Genomic DNA, 23,614 nt, shown 5'->3' with positions numbered 1-23,614 from the left:
ATATGAACTTGTTTTCATTTCTCATTTTCTGCTAATAAATACTTTAAATGGCTTTTTTTTGGAATTTGGAAGAAATGTTGTCTGTAGTTTTTAAAAAGTTTATAAAATAAAACAATAATGTTCATATTACTCAAACATATATCTATAAATAGCAAAATCAGAGAAAGTGATTCAGAACCTGAAGTTGTCTCTTAATTTTTCCAGAGCTGTATTTCAGCTATTATTGTAAAATGTTTTAGAGTATAGTTACACTTCAAGACGTATTTGATGAGCTTAGAATCTCCTGGAAATAATCTTTAGCAATAAACTATAAAATTGGTCTAGGGTTCTAAGAGATACACAATAATTACATCACTTTACATCATGTTACTAAATACTGATCATTACTAGGAGCTTTTAAGTCTATGCCTTCACAGAGCATGTAATTAATTAAATCAGTTTAATCGCTTGACAGCACTAATTACAACTAATGCCTTATTAAAGAAGAAGATTTCTTGCACATGACATTTCTTGTCATTGTCTCTACTGCCTGGCCCTTCTCCTTTCTTAGAACCCCCTGAGCAGAATGATTGTGTGTGTGTGTGTGTGATGCCCAGCTACTGTATATGAATGTATATGAATGTGTTGTCAGAGTGAAGTTGATAAGAAGGCTGTTAGAAACCAAGGAAAAATCTTTCTGCAGCTTTTGTTGGACTGATGCCAGGTCAAACGAAGTTCTGGGTGGTAAATTATTCCTTTAGGACCTTGGAAGCGGCCACACGTGTATAAGTTGTGAGGTGTTTGCTTATGAGTGAGGCTGAACGTTGACCAGTGTGCTCATGGCAAGTCAACATGAATTTTGGAGTAAGCCTACTAAAACTACTAAAACTAACTACTAAAAGTAGTTTTGAAACCAAAACTGTTACACTGTTACTTGAGTTAAAAGCTTAAGTTTTAAACCCTAGTATATATACTTCTACATGAGTAATGAATGTGGATACTTTTGAGACCAAAGCTATTGGTGCAAACAGGCAATTTACTCTACGCAGAAATCACATTCTCATTAAATGCAGGAGACCCAACACATATCTCACAGGTCAGTGCAGCATTCATTAGCTTCCGTGGGACAATACCAGTTTCTGTCTGTCATTTTAGTGAAAAAACTGTTTTGTAGCCCAATTTATTTGGCAGAATATCCTCAGTGATGTGGAAAACTGTAGCGTACTCAGATCAGTTTTGCTCACAGGCAGGCTGGTAGAAGCTGATTTATATAGTGAGTCAGTTTGTGTCAGCATGTTGTTGCTTGACTTTTCGTTTTCGTTTTTTTTTTTTTTTTTTACAGTTCAGTTTGACATAATGTGAGTCGTGAGTTGTTTATTTATATTGTGTTTTCAAAATGAGTGGACCAATAATAAGTGTTTCAAAATAGTTTGGAATAAAATATACATATACAGCTCTGGAAAAAAGAGACTTAAAAATGATGAGTTTCTTTGATTTTACCAAATTGAAAACCTCTAGAATATAATCAAGAAGTAGATGGATGATCACAAGCCATCAAACCAAGCTGAACTGCTTGAATTTGTGCACCAGGAGTGGCATAAAGTTGTCCAAAAGCAGTGTTTACAACTGGTGGAGGAGAACTTATCAATCCACCAACCATTGATTTCTGAATTCTTAAAACTTTATGAATATAAACTTGTTTTCTTTGCTTTATTTGAGGTCTAATTAATTCAGCTATTTCTTATTTTTTGCAAACAAATGCTCTAAATGATTTTTTTAGAACTTGAAGAAAGTTAAATATTTTAATAGAATTAATTTAAGTTAAACAAGCCAAACAAGTTGCAAACCTGTCAGACTAATCTTAAGCTGGTTGAGATGGTATTCAAACTAGCCTTGTAAGTTCTAGATAAGAAGTCACATCATAAACATTAATGTAATATTTTAGCTAAGTATGGTCTCTTTAACTGGGAAAATCTGGTTAAGTTTTTTAATTCAGTATTGGTCTTTAAATTTCTAAATGATTTAGAAACTTTAGTTCTAAAAGACTATGTGTGTAAAGCCACAAGTAGGCAGACCAGGTTCTATACTACAGGTGACTGCATTATTCTATTAGGGAAAAGCGCCTTTGGCCAAACTCCTTTTTCCTCAAGTGCATCACATGATCAGAATTCTCTCCTAGCTGAAGTAAAAGGGTTAATAGCTGTTAGATTTTATTGCAGAAGTCTAATGTCATGGTTATTGAGCACACAGATTTGTCAACATGGTGTTTGATTATGTTGTACGCTCTGTTTCAGGTAACTTGTGTGTGTTTTATTATAATTACTCCAACTGTGTTGTGTGAGACTGTCAACCATTATTATACCATCAACCTGCATAGGGCTGCAGATGAAAATGAGCCATTTTGTTAAATCTAACACATTTACATGATGAAATAATGCTGTTAATAAAGATTTATTGTCCTTGTTACCTAAATAAATAAATCAAATCAAATGTTCTTGTGTTTGTATGTTTGTGTCTGTGCAGCTATGTGTCTGTTTACTGGACAAGAGTTGGTGGAGGGAGACAAAAGAGCTGTGCATCACCCCACTGGACTGTGCCTACTCTATGAATGCAGGGTGAGAATCTTATATAACCTTTATATAAATCGAGCATCTGTCAGATGGTGAAAACACCACACAGTACAAAGTAAGGTCCAAACACTGCTTTCGAGCATGTCATATCTTCAGAGCATGAATAAGTTATATAAGTTACTTATATATATAAATTCCTCTGAATAGGAGTATCTGTCAGATGTCATGAAAATGAAAATGCAGTGTATATTTGATATACTGCATTTTTCTTGGTCAGCTTTCATGATATTTCTTTGCAGATTTTTTCCCTGTGATCTTTAAAATGTTTCAATTTTCCACACCATTTGAAAACACCAGCTGCTCTTTATAATGCTTGAATTGATTCCATGACAAATGGTTCAAATAAAAACCTGCCAAATTACACGGAACAGTATCTTGTTAATTTGTGCCTTTATTTCACCATTTGCTCAGAATTGTAACCCAGCTTTGAAAAAAAACTGAGGTCAGAGCACAAGGTCAGCTGTGGATCCACTGGAGCAGAAATGTTAAAGGTCTGGCTCAAAGGCCCAGCAGTGGCAGCTTAGCAGACCTGGGGATTGAACCCATAACCCAGTGATCAATAACTCTCTAGTGCTCTAACCACTAATCCACTACTGCCCACGTTCACATGAATTGCAGAATAACAGCTGTGATTTGCATGTTCTCATCACTGCATTCAGTTCTTCTCTACCAAGACCTGCAAGACCTGCAGCTCAGTCTGTTGTGATGTTTGTGTCCCCAGGGCCGCACCATGCACAAAGTCCAGAACAGCGACGAGTGCCCCGAGCTCAAATGTCCTGAGGCAGAGCAGCTGACTGTTTCTGACAGGTGCTGCAAAGTGTGCAGAGGTGAGTCAGTTCTATGGCACTGTCCTTCTTCTTACTCTCACCTTCAAAGAAAAAGTTGTACTTAGAGAGCAGTGTTGAACTGTAATGCTATGCGAAAGAAAGATAAATGTTATCCATGCTGATGGGTGTGGTAGGAGGTCTGGAAGTGAGGTGTGTTTAGGTTAATTTCTGGTGTATTGCTATTTTGCAGCGGTAAACTCAGGTGCGCCACTTACTGACTAAAACCCTGACAACAGTCAGCTGTCAAATGTTCTGTGTTTAAACCTGTTGTTTGCATCAACAATAAATAGAATACAAAACAAAATACCATTGCTGTTCCTTTAAATGACTTTCTCGCACACCTTCACAGCATGAACATTAGTTTTCTCTGTTGAGTAAAACAGAAGCGCTGCGCCGCTAAAATAGCAATCGGCCAAAATTAGAGCACACCTGCTTCTTAAAGGCAAATGACACACTGATTGTTTTTTTTAATATATTAATCCCAAAACAAGCTGTGATTAATTAAAATAATTAGTACATGCATTTTGCGTGTATCGAGCCACGCAAGGCGTATTGAATCGTTACGATAGCAAAGTCATACTGACACGTCCTAAATCAGGGGTGTCCAAACTACGGCCCGCGGGCCATTTGCGGTCCATTTCCTTTTTTGGAGCGGCCCACGAGGTATTTTAGAAATAGAATGAAAGTTGGCCCGCTGTTAATCAGGATTTTATAATGTGAGATTCAAAGTTTGAACGCTAGGTGTCAGAAACGGGCCTAAAGGCGGAGAGGCTGCGCAGTTTTAGCGCAGAAAATCGGGCCAAAGAGTCTAAAGGTGGAGAGGCTGCACAGTTTTAGCTCAGAAAAACGGGCCAACGAGTCTAAAAGCGGAGAGGGTGCGCAGTTTTAGTGCAGAAAATCGGGCCAACGAGTCTAAAAGCGGAGAGGGTGCGCAGTTTTAGTGCAGAAAATCGGGCCAAAGAGTCTAAAGGCGGAGCGGGTGCTCAGTTTTAGCGCAGAAAAACAGGCCAGAGTCTAAAGAGTCTAAAAGTTGCCGTAATTAAGGAGTTTAATATTAAGAAACATCATGAAATGAAACATCAATTTGAAAAATCTTAGTTTACACAACACTGTCAAAGATAGTAAGTCAAGTAAAATGTTGTGTAAATGAAAGTTATCAGGAAAATATATTATTTAAAGTAGTATATTTTATTATTTGTTTTATTATAGAGTCTGTGGCCCCCAACAAAAAAAGTTTGGACACCCCTGTCCTAAATGAAACTTTGTGGTGTGTAATGCTTATGTAACATATGACACAACATGCCAGAGTGGAGTTGTAGAGGTTCCTAATTTCTAAAGTTGTCCTGTGATAATTTATCCTATGTAGTGTGAAAATTCACACAGTTCCTGCTGATTTTGTTGTGCTGGTGGGGATGTGCATAGTATGTCTAAATGCATCCCACATATTTTTAATCGGGGATAGCTCTGAAGATGCGCCTGGCCATAGCAGCATAGTATCTGTATCTTCAAAGCAGGCACTTGAGCAGTGGTATGCGATTGGACATTGTCCTGATGGAACAGCACATTTTATTGAGTTTTAGTTCAGAAAAGGTTGGGCTACGATCAGATTAAATGTAACCATGTTTTTTTTTTTTGATAAGGACTGTACCGGTATGTATACAGACATGGAGTAGAGCTGAAGACTCTAGTGTGATCTTGTTTTGTGTGGGCAGACGACAAAAAATATCCTGAATGCTGCAATAAGAGATCAAAAGAAAACAGATCGACATGTGTTATTAATTCATGACAATCTGTTCCAATTATAATATCGCTAATGTGCTATAATTACATCACCCTATTAGGCTTGATGCAGTCTGCCACATTATAAGCTCTTAAAATTGAATAGAGAAAAAAAAAATCAAAGCTTAAATGTCAGTGTTCAATATGTACTCCAGCTCTTCTGTGAATGCTTAGATCATCTACTTTACTGCCTTTTTCACTGACTGTAAAGCCGAGAGGAGACTTTATCTGTTTGAAATAACTCCTCAATAGGTCAACAGTCTATAGCAGCTTTTTTAGCCAGTTTTGAAGCACTCAGCTGTGACAGTGGTTGACAGTGGATTTCTCTTTGGGTTTTAAAGGCCATGACTTCTGTGCGGAAGGCAACACCTGCATGGAGCACTCAGACTGTGTGAATCTGGATGCCGGAGCGAGCTGCAGCTGCAAGGAGGGGTTCCGCTCTCTTCGGCCAGACAATGCGTACTGTGAAGGTGAGCTGATGTTTATTATCAGTGTGAGAACTACAGAGATAATGGTGATTATATTAACACAGTAGTATAGACAACCAACTCACACGTATAACCTTTAACCCTAGAACACTAACGTTAAAATTAGTAACACCATCACTAACCTTGGGTATACACTGTATGATAAGCTTTGGAACTCTTCTTTAATTTTAAAACATACAACAACATCACATAAAATAAAAAAAAAGTTACCATAGATGACCTTATGAAAAAGCAGAAGAATTATTGGAAAATCAGGTAAACAAAAAACAAATAAAAATAATGCTGCTGGGAACTTGGTCTTTGGTCCACCCATTCCTGGAACATGTGAGCGCCTGATTTACACAGACACACAAACACCAACATCAGGTAAATCATATCCATAAAATATGTTACTCTCTATCACTAACGTCTGATGAAAATCACCTGAACGCATGGCTCTTAAAAAAAAAGTAGATGGGAGGAGGGAAAAACATAGCCATAACATTAATGATATCAATGAGAGCCCTGTAGCTACCCAAAGTCCCATACAACTCAGACAGCAGCAACATAATGAAAATCACATGAAAAAATAGTGTGGGTGAAAATCACCCTGCGTTAGTGTTCTATGGTTAATCTGTGGTAGTGAACACTCACACTTTCACACACACACACACACACACACACACACACACATTTCAGTAAATTGGAAAAGTAACCATGCACATGAGGAACAGTGGGCAGCCACCTTAGCACCTAAGGAGCAGTTGAGGGTGAGAAGCGCATTGTTCACGATTAACTCAGCAGTGAATGTTGAGGAAATTGGAAAGTGTGGTTTCTTTACACTTTAGATTACCTGTTTCTGCTGGTCCAGGGGATCAAACTTGTAACCTTCTCTTACTTAGCCATTTTTTTTTACTTTTAGGTCTTGTTATAATATAAAAAGGAAAAGCTCCCCAGAGAATTACTATTCATTTTCTGAAGGGGATTTTTTTTACACATTATATATTTATATACAATTGCACAAAATCACATGAAGATCTCACCAGATCTCTCTATTCTTATTAGGTCCGGTCCTCTCAGAATGAGCCATTTAGGGGCTCTGTCACTTTTATGCGAATAAGCTGTTGCTGGCCACATCCCATGCTAGCGCTTAGCATTTATATAACGTTAGTGTTAGCTTATACTAAATGGCAAAACAGGAACAAGCTAGTTCTGTTGTAGAAGCGCAACACTCATCATTTAAAAGTGCTTACATCTTCTTTACCTGCTGACCTGCCTCCAACCCACCCTAAATTGTTATAGATCCCTCCGTCAGATGAAGTCTTCTAATAATCCTGCTGCGTACTGTCTGAAGTTCTCAACCAGCAGTCAGAAATGGCATTTCTTTAACAGATCTAGTGGGTGGCAGTCTGGTGTGGGTTGACTGGTGCGTGGTGGTGCCAGGGTTGTGTTATACACGTTTCCTTATTGTGGCGTCACAAAAGGGGGGCCAACCTATCAAAAAAGCAAAAAAAAATGATTACTGACACCAAACTGTTTCAACTGGATTAATGTTTTTTTTTTCACCTTTGGAGTGTTTATGGGGGCAGTCGAGACCCAAGTGAAAAAAAAAGGATTATATGTCTCCTTTAATACTTGGATATGCATTACTTTGTGTTAACAACGGCTCCCATCCTGCCGGATAAGTATTATTCCACTCTTTTGGGGGTCTTTTGAGATGTCCTGTCCACTTTACTCCACTTTCCTGCTAACTCTGTGCTTCATATACAGTCCCACAACACTGACATCCTCACATTCTTGGATGACAACTTTAGAGTGTGTGTGTCTGACTGCTTCAACAGACCTGATGGGACACTGGGGCATTTTGTGTGACTAGCAAAATCACCAGACCTCAGTCCCTGTTCTCAGTTCAGAACAGCAGGTGAAACAGCAGGTATGCACTGATTTCAGCTGAATGTGTACCAAACTGTGGAAGATTGAGCTAAACTGCCGAGGAGACTCTTTATTTCTTTATCTCTGATAGGATTGAGGCTGTCATTAAGGCAATGTTCCACATTACCAAGTATTATGAAGAAATTATGCAATTTAATTTTAGTTTAGTAGTGCAACTATTTTGCGAAAAAGTGCTTAACTTGTAGGGGTGTCACGATTCTCTAAATCCTCAATTCAATTTTATTTCAGTTTCTATTTTTTTTTTTTACAGCAGAGAGGCCTATGCCAGTTTGGTTTGATTCATCAAATTTACAATATCTTATTTCAAAAGGTGGGCTTGATATAAGTGATGAAAAGTGATAGAAGTGATCTGTAATACACCACATTAGGCACTAATGGTGAAATTTAAATAATTTAATTAAGATATATTTGTAATGGAATCTAGTGACTTTTTTTTGGTAGCAGCAGTGTTCACATAACAAAATAAATAATAAAAATACAGGAACAGTCATGTACAAAATAATAGAACAATTAGAGCCGTAACAAACTGAACTCTATCCTACTATAACAGTTAAACATGAAAAATAAGACTTTAAGACCTTTTCGGTCCCTGAGAATGACAAGTTTTTTCTTTAACAAAGATATATTATTAACTTTATCTGAGAGAAAGATGCTCCTTAAGGTACCAAAACTATTAAAATATTTGAGGCTAGACAAAACAACAGTTATTTTTATATTTTCAAATTTTTCTTTAAGAAGATGGGAATGTCCACATTCTCTGGAGAAAGGGCTGCTCTTTGAGCTACAGTGTGCTGCACCATTTGCGTAGCGCGCTGCGCCATTTGCGGGAGGGATCGTCAATCCTATTTTTGATTTCGATGCTCAAGACCATGACATAATTTCGATCGATTTCGATGAAATATCAAAATAGTGACACCCCTATTAACTTGTGTGCATAGCACTCGTCGCTGTCCAAAACAGCAACTTTACAGGAGAGAGAAAAAAACTTGAAACTATCAATAGAAGTCAATGTAAAAAGAGTTAATTTCAGGTAATTTTGAAGAGTTTCTATTGGTCCGTTCATCAAGAAATTTTGGCAAAGTGTAAGGGACAGTTTATCTATTCAAATTATGCAGTAAACTAAAAATGGACAAAAATAGATGTGTTTTTCTTAGGACAGCGATGATATAAACCAAAAAAGCAACACCATAGCAACCACCTGGGATATCATAGAACCCACAATGCAACCATATTGTAACTCCACAGCCATCACCTATAAACCACAATAGTACAGCACTGCAATAACCAACAATATCATAGTCTATGACCTGTGTGGAGGCAGCCTAGCAACCACTTTGGATACTATACCATCCAACTAGTCTGTGCGTAAAAACTGCCTAGCAACACCGTAGCAAAAACCTGGGATAAAATATAAAACACCATAGCAACCACATTGCAACACCATATTAATCACTTAGGAATTAATGAAAACCTCTTAGTAATTATCTTTTAAAACCACCTAGCAATCACCTACCAACACAAAAACCTGGGATACCTAGGAGTATCATAGTAACCACCTGGGATACCATACCAACCACAAATAAGCCACATAGAAACCCCATAGCAACATTGGATACAGTAACAACCAACTAGCAACACCAAAGCAACCACTTTGGATACTATACTATCCATCTAGTAAGTGCATAGCAATTGCCTAGCAAAACTGTAGCAAAAACCTGGGAAAAAATAGAAAACACCATAACAACCACATTGCAACACCATCTTAACCACTTAGTAATCATCTTTTAAAACCACCTAGTCTACACCTAGCAATCACCTACCACACCTTAGACACCTTAGCAACCACCTGGGATACCATAGCAACCAAAAAGCAACAACCTGGAAAAACTACAGCAATCACCTAAGATGCAATAGCAACCACAAAGCAGCCACGTAGAAACCCCATAGCCACATTGGATACAATAACAACCGGCTAGCGAGAGCACCTAGCAACACCAAAGCATCCACTTTTGGATACCATAACAACCACCTAGCCAGCACATAGCTACACCAAAACAACCCCTTTCAATGCCATAACAAACACCTAGCCATAGCAACCATAAAACAACCACATATAATAGTAACAGAATAGGCACCAATTAGATACCACCATATCAGCTTAGCACCCGGATCATTTTAGCATCCAGCACAATATAGCATGGCCTGTCAACTGCATGTCAACTGAATACGACAACATAGCATAGCAACACCCTAGCAACCACTCGGCAAAAACTGTAGTGTAGTTTCACTGTAGTGATTGCATAGTAACAGCTGAAACCACATAAGCTGCTCAGATTTCTTCAGGAACAACATTTTTCCTTACTATGTATATCATAGCTTAATAAAACTGAACTGATGCAATTTAACGCAACATTAGGATCTTTAGCGCTTTACTTACTGTACATCCTGTACATTTGCACTACTGGACACTTTACTTTACTTTACTGTACATCCTGTACATTTGCACTCCTGGACACTTTACTGTACATCCTGTACATTTGCACCCCCGGTCACTACACTACGCATCTAACTTAAATACAACACCTGCACAGGTTTATGTTTAATATTGTCATATCTGCTGATACCCGCTATATCCTATACTTAAATTATTCTTTTACTGCACTACTTCATATCTATGACTACTTAATTCCACACTTTGTATAGCTTTTTGTATTTATATATTTATGTATATATTTTAAAGTCTCAGTTTTAGAATTTTTATTTTATAGTTTAGAGTCTAATATCCCTCACTATCTATCTACTTCTTTGCTGCATAAAGTTTAAATGACTGCATTGTGCAGTTAGGTTGAGTTGAGTTAATTGTGCAGTCCTTGCGGCTGCTGGAATGTAGCAGATAATCACTGTAATGAACAGCATATTACAACATACTACAGTGAGTTACCTATCAGGGACATCCTCACACACTGTACTGTATCTTTCTAATTGGGGTTTTCCAATTAAAGGGATTTCAGGAAATAGGGAACCTATAAAGATAAAATAGGCTGACCTCAAATTCCATTTTCGTAGGAGTTATTTAAAGGCGAGCGCTTCTCGCTTTTTTAAAAAAGCTCTGTGATGTTAAAGTGAACACCAGGTGAAGATATATATATATATTTTTTCCTATGGGGTTTTCTTATTCAATTAGAATTGATTTGTGATTTTAAAGTACTTTTCCTCCATTAATAGTGAAAACAGGCTGCGTAACTCTCACCGCCCTAAGCTAGCATTTAACTGTCGGGTAATTAAGAGCGAGGTGCATTAAGGTGAATCATGACTCCTGCAGTCCTCCTGCTCTCGATCTACACTTGATCAATATACATATACATTCCTTTTCTGCCCACCTTCCTCTGGCAGTTTAATTGGATGATGTTCGCCATCAGCGGGAGTAAGTCATCAATGTCTTTACCTTCCCCGCACCCTGTTTCCCGTTTTCCTTTGAAGTCCGCCCGCTGCCCCGCGCCTGCCCTACTTTTTTAGCATGGCTAATGAATCGCGCCGGATGGTTCTGAGAGCTTTGCCCTGCTCTGCCGTCACCTCTGCACAGATCAGACGGATCTCTAATGAAAGCAGTTCATCTTAGCAGCCGAAAATAAACCGGCGCTGACATGTATGGGCCATCAGTCACCCCGCGCCACTTTTACACATGCCACACGTGCACATTGGTCAGGTAATTACACCAGGCCGAATATGGGAGGATATGCATAATTAAAGATGCTATCTTCCACACTGGCTTTAAAATGAACGCACAGTTCGCTGGGCCTCATTGGGTTAAGCTCTGCTTAGAGTAATGGACTTTCCGGGAACTCCAAGTTCAAATGAATTCTTTAACCTCACCCAGAGCATTCATCCCCTCGAGACTCACTTAAAACAATGTTAAAACAATGCGCACAATGCTGACTACGTTTCTGCAAGCAGTAATTACCCATTAAACACCCAGTACCACCTATTAAATATATTCATTTGATGTAATGCCGTTATTACAGTTGTGTTAACAATGTGAATTGTCCTCCTCTTTTTATTGCAACAGTGCAATTCCAAAGAAACACAAACCAAGTGTAACCTAGAAATGTTCCAACGCTGAGCAGATACAGCAATAGTGGCCTACTTTAAGACCAATTCATCATATAATTTCCTCCACTGGGGTGGAACCCAGCAGCAGGTGCTTAATGTAGCTGGACAGGGGCTGTGTTTTGAGCTATTATCCTTTCACTTTCCAATTTTTTTGTGTGTGGATTTTGTGTGTGTGTTTGTGTGTCTGTGTGAACAAAAAAAAAACTAAACAAAGAAAGCTTGCACCACAATGGTGACAGTTGATGAATTATCAGGTAAAGTGTAAAGGCCAAAAAATGAGACAATTGTTCTGGTTTAAAAACAGTAACATGAACCTAGGACCAATTACAGCAATAATGTAACTAATTTAGAAGTTTAAATAAAACTCAAGTAACTCTAGGTTTAAACAAAGATTGTCAAATTCAATTTAAAAACATTTTGTGACTTATGTACAAAAATTGTGACAGTATTAAAAATGCAAAATAAAAAAAAATCTACTTTAATTTTATTTTAATTGCAGACCGAATGAAACCAAGCACTTTCTTTTTGTCTGGTTATCTTCTTTTCATTTATTAATACTGTATACATTAATTTCTAAATTTTATGCCTGCAACACATCATAAAAAGGGGGGCAGTAAAGCATTGATATGTTTGTAATGTTGCCAATTCTTCTCACAACACTTAAAAGACAAAGATGTTGTCCCAGTTTTTTTCAAACACGTCTTAAGGTGGGCAGGAGGTTGCCATTGTTGCATTTAAATTGTGAATTCTCAACACATTTGCTATTAGGGAAAGCTCAGGGCTGCAACCAGGCTAGTCCATGAATTTATAATGTAATGTAATTTTCATACTTAAGGCGCACCGAGTTATGATGCTTATTGTAAGCGACAGTAGTAAGGAACAAGGGTGTTGCCGTCTTTCCCTTCTAATGGGGGAAGCTGAGAGAAGCGCCTAAGTAAACAGAACTGTAATTCTTACAAAAATAAAATACATTTCCAAAGTAAAACGAGCGAGTAAAGTCCCTCCGTTTATTTACAGTAATCTTAGAGTATTATATTTTCAACAGCGCGGTTAGCAGCAACACTAGCGCGGTTAGCACTAGTAAATGCCGCCCAACAGAGCTACACTGAGGAATCCTGAGTGTTCTGATAAGCCAGGGTGCTATTAGCTAGCAGTTCGTCCCACGTAGCTTGTTTTTACACGGTAAACACGCAGACTACAGTCTAATATACTTACATCTGAAAGGCGGAAGAGCTAGCATGGAGGTTAGTGGCTAATGCTAATACTTTTCAGAATTAAAGGAGTGCACTGACGATATTAAATGTGCCTTATAGTGCGAAAATACAGTAAATATTTCCATTGTGCCACTTTGAGGCTTAATGTGATTCAGACCTGATAAACGTTAGGATAATTTTTGACTAAGTCAAAAACGCTCTGTAATGAGCTGCTCTACCATGTTAACTTGGCCTAATTTGTTTTTTACAGTGTAAATGGTGTTGATTGCAGTAACATACATAAATCTTTCATGGGAGAGATAACCCAGTTATTAGCCACTGTTTGTTATTGAATGCAATATCATTTATAATTTATAAGACAGCAACATATGGCAACGTCTGAATATATTTGTAAACTCTTCAGACACAAGTGTATTCCAAAATGGTCCAGAAAGTTGAGGCACTCTTTCAGCCTAGAAACAATGTATCACTAGATGTTCGCAAAACTTCAGCTCATTAATTCCTCCTCTTTTTTATTTATTTTTTTTTCTCACTGTTCCTCAACATTCATTGAGATGCAGTGGGATTTTTTTTGGGGTGGCGGCGGAGAGACGGCGGAGAGCTGCTTCTTTAAAGTCGTCATCCACATCGCTAAGCTCAAAATAGACGATGACTCTGACGATGAGATCAGTCCCCTTTCAATTTTTCATGCAGTTGGTGGAAGGGTAGAGACTCAGGGGGATACTCTTTAGAGACAGAGTGCTGCTCTGTCAGACAGAAAAGCAGGGGGCCTCAATTTCTCCCCTCGCCGGGTGCACTCAAGTAGAAGCTGTATTTTCCAACACAGCAAACACTGTTTGGGAGAGTATTACATATCTGTGATAGACTGCTGTGTGGAACGAAGGACGGGGAATGGCCGTGAAGTCGCGGCGCAGTCACAGCAGGGCTGGAGTGGTGTTCTCTGATTGTGCAACAGGTGTGGGCAGGTAATGAGTACACACACACTGTGTGCTGAAGTTCATAAAATCATAGATGTGTCACGACTCGGGAGTCATCTTGGACCTTGCGTGGAAATGTTCTTGCATTTTATTTATTGATCAAACTCAGTTAAAGTGAAATAGATACACTATACAGTACCAGCACCAAGGGTTTGCTCACACTACTTCTCATTCAGTGGGCTTTATTTCTTTTTATACTTATTTTACACTGTAAATTTGAAAGTGAAGACATTAAGAAAAAGTAAAAAAAGTATGTTTAATACTTTAGATTCTTCTAAAAACCACATTTAAATATGATGACCGATCTGCACACTCTTGGTATTTTAATGTCAGTTTCTTTATGAGGGAGAGTCACCTTGAATAGTTTTCTCATAGTCTTGAGGGAGTTCCTGAAAAATAGTTGCTGCTTTTTCTAAACACTGTGAAGCTCCAGCTCTTCCCAAATAACCTCAAAACACCCATGTGTGATGTGTCATTGATATGCCGATGAAGCCAATGCAAATTGAAAAAACACTAATAGAATGCACCATACCGGACCATGGTGTGACTGTTCAGCAGCAGGTTACACCGAAAAAGCTTTGTGTCTGTTGATATAACATCTAAAGAAAATGTGTTACAGGTGCAAATTGTCTATACCCTTAGTTTTGGAAGAAGCAATGAATAATCCAGTGTCCCAATACTCTCACTCATATAGTGTAGATGTAGCATCTACCAGAAGTGCAAATTGTAGAAATGGGTAAAAACTGCAATATACAGGGGTTGAACAATGAAACGGAACACCTGTCATTTTAGTGTGGGAGGTTTCATGGCTAAATTGGAGCAGCCCGGTGGCCAGTCATCATTAATTGCACATTGCACCAGTAAGAGCAGAGTGTGAAGGTTCAATTAGCAGGGTAAGAGCACAGTTTTGCTCAAAATATTGCAATGCACACAACATTATGGGTGACATACCAGAGTTCAAAAGAGAACAAATTGTTGGTGCACGTCTTGCTGGCGCATCTGTGACCAAGACAGCAAGTCTTTGTGATGTATCAAAAGCCACGGTATCCAGGGTAATGTCAGCATACCACCAAGAAGCACCAACCACATCCAACAGGATTAACTGTGGACGCAAGAGGAAGCTGTCTGAAAGGGATGTTCGGGTGCTAATCCGGATTGTATACAAAAAAATTAAAACCACGGCTGCTCAAATCACGGCAGAGTCCAATGTGCACCTCAACTCTCCTGTTTCCACCAGAACTGTCTGTCGGGACAGTAAGTTATTGTGGTCTAAAACCAGGTGTTTCAGTTTCATTGTCCAACCCCTATATATGAATATGTATCTGTGATAAATATTGTAGTACACTGCCAAAAATTTACATCTTCAGTAGTCTAGTTAATATATTTAATATCTCATTACGATAATAAATCTAGATAAATTGCCTTGTTTTTTCTCAACTGTCTTGCTAGTTTTAAGTATTATTTCTTTAAACAAAGTTAAATGCCAGTAGGGTAATTCAATTTCATTAAGGTGTTTTTTTTCTCATAAACTTTGTTGTGAAAAAATTATAAAAAAACGTAATTAAAATGCAGCAGAAGTCGTCAGTATCTTAACGACTCCACAGGATTCCCAGACTCTGTTTAGGGACTAGTGTCTCTCAAACCTGTTGAAAGGCTTTACTTGATTGAGTTTGAGTGTAAAATGTCAGTAGGTGGAGAGAGGGTAATTGGCGTTGACTGAAGACGAGCAGCAGAATCCCAAATGTAATTACAGCTGAGATGAAGTCGGGGAGAGGGTGGAGAGTGGGCAAGACGGTTGACCTGACCTCTGTCTGGTCAGAGTGACCTTCAGGGCATGCTTCCACACAGATGTGTTCGTTGCGGGGTGTTTGTGGGCTCAGAGCTCCACATATACTTCCGTTTTAACTTCATAACTTTCTAGGAACACTCATAACAGTTTAATGTCAGGTGAGCTAAACATGATAAAAAAACGCTTTCTAACTCTTATATTTGTTAATTATTCATCTCAGTTTAGTCATTAGTACATGACTTGAGTTGGGTCGTCTCAAAAACTTTAGAAATGAGCTGTAGCTGAAACTGAAATCTCAGTATTTTTAAATGTTTTAGGACTTGACGCTTTGTCTTAACTTAATTTGCAATTTATTTCTACAGGTTAAGACCTAATCACATGATATCTCCACACTGGAAGGCTTGACAGTAGAAAGCTAGACTCCTGCTGTGATTTAAACTTATTATCTTATGATAATTAAGTATCTTGTGATACTTAATGAGCAGCAGTTAGACTGTTCTGCCACTCCAGAGCTCTGCATTTACACTACATAAAAACACTCAACATGATTGAGTGTAAATTAACATGGTTACTTTATCATTCCATTTTTTAGAGAGACACAGAATCGTTCATGGTTCCAGAGTTCTAGAGTGATGCAACTGTCTAACTCCCTGTTTTACTGGAGACAGTATATTCAAATTCAGTGTTCAGTTTAAATCCTATTAATACCACTACTCTCCTTGGTCAGGAGTCGATATCTATGTTCAGAATGGTTCACTCACTAACTCCTTTACTATGTATTTACTACATACATCTTTATTTGTGCTGCTCTGAGTGCATCTGACCCAATACCACCGCACTGTATTTTGTAATACATTGGAAATTCTAGCAAACATCATCGGTACACATTTTTTTGTGATGCATTATGGGTATCTGACAGTAAACTATTTAGGGAATAGTACAGTACTGAGATTTCGAACAGCGCTACAAAATGCCTGATTTTCCATATATTGCACCTTTTCTGTAATAGAAAGAAATTCCAAAGTCCATTCATGCACTAATTGTCATGGGTGTTAGAGGATGTTTGGGCGGACCTAGGTGCAAGTAATCTTTAATGAAAACAATCTAAAAACTAACAAGAAACAGAACATTTTCATAAAAATTGACTAGACTTGAACAACCTGTCAAGAAACATTAAACAAATAGAAATAAACTGAGAAAAGGGGACAAATAAAAAAAAAAACAACAACCATGAACTGATGTGAAACAACTGGGTAAAGCCCTATCAGGATGGGATAAGTTTCTCAGGGGGGGTCCTGGGGGTAATTTTCTATTTTATTAGGGGGGTCCTCTGTGATTTTATTCCTGTCCGGAACGACCATGTATGTGTTTTTCTCAGTCTTCTGAGAAAATTACAGGCTGAATTACGTACTAGTACTCTGAACTCTATGGTCGCATTTAATAAAATAACTATTTGTCCACTGCCACGCACTGTAATTACACTTGTTGAAATGGAGGAGCTACTGAAAGTGATGTCATGTGACCGAGGAAGCCAAATAACTTACTGGTTCTCCTGTTTTTTCAACTGCAGTCCGGATGCAAGAGTTATATCACTAAGTAGAAATGTGAAATATTATAGGGCTTAAGACTGGGTTACAAATTAGACAAAGGTGGGAATACTAATGATAAGGCAGGGCTTAGGCAGAGACAAGACAGCCATGTACTAGAGAGCACATGGTGAGGAAAACAAACAATTAAACAAGAGACAGAAACTGAAAGGACGAAGAAATATTGAAAACAAGAGAAGGTGTGACACTAACATGCTCAACTCAACATGTGTACGTGACCAAACTGAGATGCAGTAATAATAAATATATAGATATTAGGGTTAGGCGAGCCTTTGGCTTAACTAGACTGAGTTAACTTAAAAAACCTTGTAAAAGCCTGTAATCCTCATCACTTTAAACTGACAATATATTAAAATTTAAATATATATGGGACATTGGACCACTATAATGGCCCGCAACGTTTGTACCGTAAAAGCTAAAGAATGCTGCACTGACCTGAAGGATGTGGCAGTGGGGTCTCCAGCATTAAATTTGGATGTAATTCCTTCGAGATGTGTATGTCTTTTCACACGGACAATTCTAGCCAGACGCCGCCAGTCACGATCATTACCACACACTGTGCTGTCCACTTTATGTTGTATTGCTTTCTATGACGTATTGACATTTTTCCACATATGATACTTTGGATTGAGAAGAGTTCAAGGCCGACACACTTTGCAAATGGAATACTTTATCCATTACGGCACCCACTATGAGACCTTGATTGAACACATTCACATTATCACAAGATAGTACCTCACAATGTATACAGATGAGAGTGTTCCAAAGCCATCCCACATCTAAAGTAAAATTCATGATCAGATGATGTTTGACATGTCAGGATAAGTTGTTTACAGTTTGTAGGCTATAGTTTCTTTTTTTTTTTTTCTCAAGGACATCAAATCGATGGGCTGATGGATGGATGGGCTCAGTTAGTTAAAGAAAGGCGCCAAGCAAGCAAATTTGCAGTGATGAATGAAGTAGATTAAAGCTGATTAGCTTTGTTTAGCACGCAGCTTTCAGTGTCAGATATGACATCGGTGGTGAGGATTCAGCTGGACTCAGTTATGACTTCTGCTTCTCTACTGAGCTGTGCGCTTTAAATGATGATTGATGATTGCCCTCAATCAGACATGCCTGTACTATTACACGTGATGAATGAGTGAGCTGGATGCAGAGTCTCATTCCTGACAACATACACACACACACACACACACACACACACACACACAAAGTAATACATACCTCCATCACTTTGGTTAAGTGAGGACTTATTCAAAGTGCTGTTTAGATGGGACAGCATAATTCATTAGCATTAATCTGGCCTGTCGCAGTTCATTCTCGCCTTCACGTTGTTATTTGCTTTATTGTTTCTCATTCTCCTTGGCCGTGAGAGTCATCACATGTCGTTTGGTGATTTACTGCCCGTGAGCGTGCGTTAATGAGGCTACAGCAACAGCACGCCAGCTTTCAGAGGATGTGCTGTCTCCGTCTCCTTTTCATGTCGTTGCTGCTTTGTTGACACCTTGCCAAATCCCGCTAATGATCCAAGGTGCTTTCAAGGTATTCCGTCTCTTTGTCAGTTAAAGCCTCCATAGAAACGACATTAAGGCGGCACGTTCAAGTGCCTCTCGATGTCCACAGCCCTCCCGCGGACTCTAAACACACTCTCCGAGACCCAGGGCTAATTAGAATGAACTAGCAAGACACGCTATTAGCTGTGTAGTGCGCCTGTTAAGGCGGGTCATTGCAGGAGTGAAATAACTCAAATGAAATCAAGACTTGCTGGTATTTGACGGGCGCTGAAGTACCTGCTGAAAAGGAAGTGTACTTCCGCTAATTAAATCGAACCACCACTTCATACCATTCCTTCCTCCGGCTGTGATTCAGAGCTCAGTAGTCATTTTTGGAATGTTGCTGGTTATTAACAGGCAGGAATTGCAGACATTGGGCAGAAACTGAGTATTTCTGCAGGCAGGATTACAGGCGATCATTACGCAGGCAGGTAGTATTGTAGATGATCAGTATCCTGTCCACTGTGTGCTTCTGTGATGCCTGTCCGGTTCACACTCTGTCAGTCATCTGTGCGAGGAGCTGAGCCACAGCAGCAGGCAATGTGCATGTGCTGCACTTAAGAGCCCTGTTTCTGTCAGACTGTGTGCTGTCAGGCAGACAGCTCTGTGGCTGACACACACACACACACAGACAAACACACACACACACAGTTCTTTAAACTGAGAAACATGTCTCTCTATATATAAAGATGCTGCCATATTGCCCCTCCACACTCTAAACACCATATCTCAACTGTATTAAAGTTTAAAGTTATAATAAAGTGAACACGCTTCCCACTAAACGCAGTTCTGTGTTCATTATTTATGAACACTGCACTTGCCTCGGCCTTATTAAACAAGTGTATTAAAATGTTTTTAAATGTTTTCCTGATTATTGGGTTCCTTTCCGCAGTTTGGGAAGCCGGCTTACTCTCTTTTAATTAAGATCATCTTTTATCCTTTATGGCCACCGTGGAGCAGTGCAACAAAATTCAGCCTCTGCATTTAGCATCGCATACTAATAAATAGGCCAGTAAGAATACACACTGGGAGCAGAGGGCAGCCACATCAACACCCAGCGAGCTTTAGGGGGTTCAGTGGACCTCAGCAATGAATGTTGAGGGAGGAAAAAAATCACTGATCCTTCACTTCCAACGCGCAGTAAACAGAGTAAAAAGCGATAAATCTAGCTGAGATTTTCTTAACTTTATGCAAACAAGTTATGATGCAAATCTGAACTTTTTTTAAGTATTGTCAAAAAGATTAATTATTAAACAAACAAAATTTTAAAAAATTAAATCCAAAACAAAGCAGAAACAAACAGTAGGGTGATGCAAAATCAAATTAACAAGACCGAAGAAAACATGACTATGAAAACTAGACTAGGAAACCAAACTGAGATAACTAGACTAAGGCCCCGTTCACTGGAAATCTGAAGATTTTTGTCTCAGTTTTTAAAAATATCTTTGTCCTTACGAGCAGCGTTTTCAAATATATCACCATACCACTCAAAAATGCTGAAATTAACATGCGAGACATTCAGAAGTTTTCTCGCCACTCCTCAGCAACAACTACCAGTTGATTGTTCATCTAGGCCTGGTCCAGAATTTCCATTTGCGGTAAGGTGTCAGGATTAGACCCAGGCAGAGAGACGAGGAGGCGGATGTAAACACAGGTAGGGTGAGAATTTATTAAACAAAGAGACAAGTAAACACGTAACAACAAAATAACTAAACAAACGAGGGAGGCTAGAGAACATAAAACTAAACAAACGCTGGAAAATAAACTAGGAATAAACAAGAGAGAGAGACTAATGATAAATAAACAAATAAACAAGTAAACAAGAAACAAAGAAAAACAAGAAACAGAGGCGAGCTAAAACTAACAAACAAACAAGAGATACTAAAGATAAACAAACGGGGAGACTATAAAACTAGGCAGGATAAACTAAAACAGGGCAAGGGAATAAACTAGGGATATCTATACAAGAAAATAAAACAAGAAACTAAACTAGACAGAGGATGAATACACTAAACAGGGAAATGAGTAAACTAGGGAACTAGAAACTAAACAGAGCTATACACTAAACAAGGAACTAGGGCAATGACCAATGAAACACAGAGAGACAGAGAAACGCAGAGAGACAGACAACGGGGGACAGTGCAAAGACCGACAGAGGACAAGTAACAGAGGAAGTCTTTTTAACATAACAGGAAACACACTGGGAGTGGAAACACCTGGGGAAGGGGTGGAGCTACAAATGAGACATGAGGTAATGGAAAATCACAGGCAGAACACAGGGGCACGGGTCACGTGGGACAACACAGGCACGAGGACAGACAGGAAACAGGGCCAGGCGTGACAGAAACCTCCCCCTAAACGCGCAGCTCCCGAGGCGCGTAAAAACAAACCCCGGGGGCTGGCGGCAGGGAGAGGCCGGGGAAAACAGGAGACCGAACGGGAGACTGGACAGGGAACTGGACAGGAGATGGAGACTGGACAGGGAACTGGACAGGAGATGGAGACTGGACATGAGACGGAGACTGGACGGGGAACTGGACAGGTGACTGAGACTGGACGGGGAACTGGACAGGTGACTGAGACTGGACGGGGAACCGGACACGGGAACAGGGACGAGAACATTGACGGGGACGGACACAAACACGGTGACTGGGACAGGAACAGTAAAACCACAGGGGACAGGAACAGGCACGCACACAGATACAGGGACCAGGACAGGGAGAGACAGGGGAACCAAAAACACAGGTGGGTGCCCAGGACCGGCAAAAGTCTGTGGGGATAGCCTGGGCACATAACTGGGGGCAAAGTCAGGAGGCCTAGGAGCAGGCCTGGAAATACGGGGCCTGGGCCCAAACATAGTTCTGGGAGCTGCTGGTGCCGGAGCTGGAGCAGCTGGGACTGCTGGTGCCGGAGCTGGAGCAGCTGGGACTGCTGGTGCCGGAGCTGGAGCAGCTGGGACTGCTGGGGCCGGAGCTGGAGCAGCTGGGACTGCTGGGGCCGGAGCTGGAGCAGCTGGGACTGCTGGGGCCGGAGCTGGAGCAGCTGGGACTGCTGGGGCCGGAGCTGGAGCAGCTGGGACTGCTGGTGCCTGAGCTGGAGCAGCTGGGACTGCTGGTGCCGGAGCTGGAGCAGCTGGGACTGCTGGTGCTTGAGTTGGAGCAGCTGGGACTGCTGGTGCTTGAGTTGGAGCAGCTGGGACTGCTGGTGCTTGAGTTGGAGCAGCTGGGACTGCTGGTGCTTGAGTTGGAGCAGCTGGGACTGCTGGTGCTTGAGAGAGCGGCGTGGCCGCCGCAGAAATCTCGGAGAGCGGCGCGGCCGCCGCTGAAATCTCGGAGGGCGGCGCTGCCGCCGCTGCAGTCTGGGAGAGCGGCGTGGCCGCCGCTAAAGTCTCGAAGAGCGGCGCGGCCGCCGCTGAAATCTCGGAGAGCGGCGCGGCCGCCGCTCGTATCATGGGGTGCAGCGCCTCAGACGCGTGCTTCACGGGGCGTGGCATGAAGAGATCCGCTGCAGCACTGGAGCCCGAAGCTGCGGGTGAAGTAAAAACCCGGACTGGATTCCTACTCTTTCGTGCAGAGTCCGGCGTGAGGAGCGCGGGGAAAGTCATTGACCGCGGCTGGCTCGCCGCGCAGGGGGTCTCGAAGCGCGGTTCCACTGCCACCGTGGAAGGAAGTAGCGGCAGGAGGGCTGGTGCTGGAGGATAGTCCTCTTCCTCCTCGCTGGACGCAGGTGTGAGGAGATCGGAGTAGTCCCAGAGAAAGGACTCCTCACAGCCTGCATCCGAGTCACCCCCTTCCTCCTCGGGGCGAGGACCGAGGCTGACAGCACACACCCCCAGCGCCCCCCCAAAATTTTCCCCGCTCCGGAGGGAGTCCTCCCGCGCCTTGCGGGCTTTTCGGGCCTGTTTCCTCCGAGACTTTTTTTTCTTATGAGTCTCGGTGGGCACCGCTGAAGCTGGGCTGACGGGCTCCAACCCGCGGAAAGGCGCTGGGAGCGGGTCATCTCCCCGGATTTGCTCGGCCAGGAGACGGAGAAACTCCAGGTCCGCCTTCCTTGCAGCGTGCCAGTCTGCTACATCCATTGCGGTCGGTCTTTTTGTCAGGATTAGACCCAGGCAGAGAGACGAGGAGGCGGATGTAAACACAGGTAGGGTGAGAATTTATTAAACAAAGAGACAAGTAAACACGTAACAACAAAATAACTAAACAAACGAGGGAGGCTAGAGAACATAAAACTAAACAAACGCTGGAAAATAAACTAGGAATAAACAAGAGAGAGAGACTAATGATAAATAAACAAATAAACAAGTAAACAAGAAACAAAGAAAAACAAGAAACAGAGGCGAGCTAAAACTAACAAACAAACAAGAGATACTAAAGATAAACAAACGGGGAGACTATAAAACTAGGCAGGATAAACTAAAACAGGGCAAGGGAATAAACTAGGGATATCTATACAAGAAAATAAAACAAGAAACTAAACTAGACAGAGGATGAATACACTAAACAGGGAAATGAGTAAACTAGGGAACTAGAAACTAAACAGAGCTATACACTAAACAAGGAACTAGGGCAATGACCAATGAAACACAGAGAGACAGAGAAACGCAGAGAGACAGACAACGGGGGACAGTGCAAAGACCGACAGAGGACAAGTAACAGAGGAAGTCTTTTTAACATAACAGGAAACACACTGGGAGTGGAAACACCTGGGGAAGGGGTGGAGCTACAAA

The 23,614-nt window shown here is 40.6% G+C and overlaps 1 protein-coding gene across 2 annotated transcripts in view; it reads left to right on the top strand.

The window, feature by feature from the left end:
• Positions 1 to 23,614, top strand: part of nell2a (neural EGFL like 2a) — a 141,286-nt gene that overhangs the window by 47,264 nt on the left and 70,408 nt on the right. For both annotated transcript variants that reach the window (XM_022672327.2, XM_022672326.2), the window contains exons 10-12: positions 2,503 to 2,594; positions 3,331 to 3,436; positions 5,557 to 5,685. In XM_022672327.2, coding sequence (XP_022528048.1) covers positions 2,503 to 2,594; positions 3,331 to 3,436; positions 5,557 to 5,685 — 327 coding nt within the window. The remainder of the gene's footprint in view (positions 1 to 2,502; positions 2,595 to 3,330; positions 3,437 to 5,556; positions 5,686 to 23,614) is intronic.

The sequence above is a fragment of the Astyanax mexicanus genome, chromosome 2 (assembly GCF_023375975.1).
Source record: "Astyanax mexicanus isolate ESR-SI-001 chromosome 2, AstMex3_surface, whole genome shotgun sequence".
Lineage (NCBI taxonomy): Eukaryota > Metazoa > Chordata > Actinopteri > Characiformes > Acestrorhamphidae > Astyanax > Astyanax mexicanus.
Note: the sequence above shows the minus strand (reverse complement) of the source record. Positions and strands in the feature narration are given on the sequence as shown.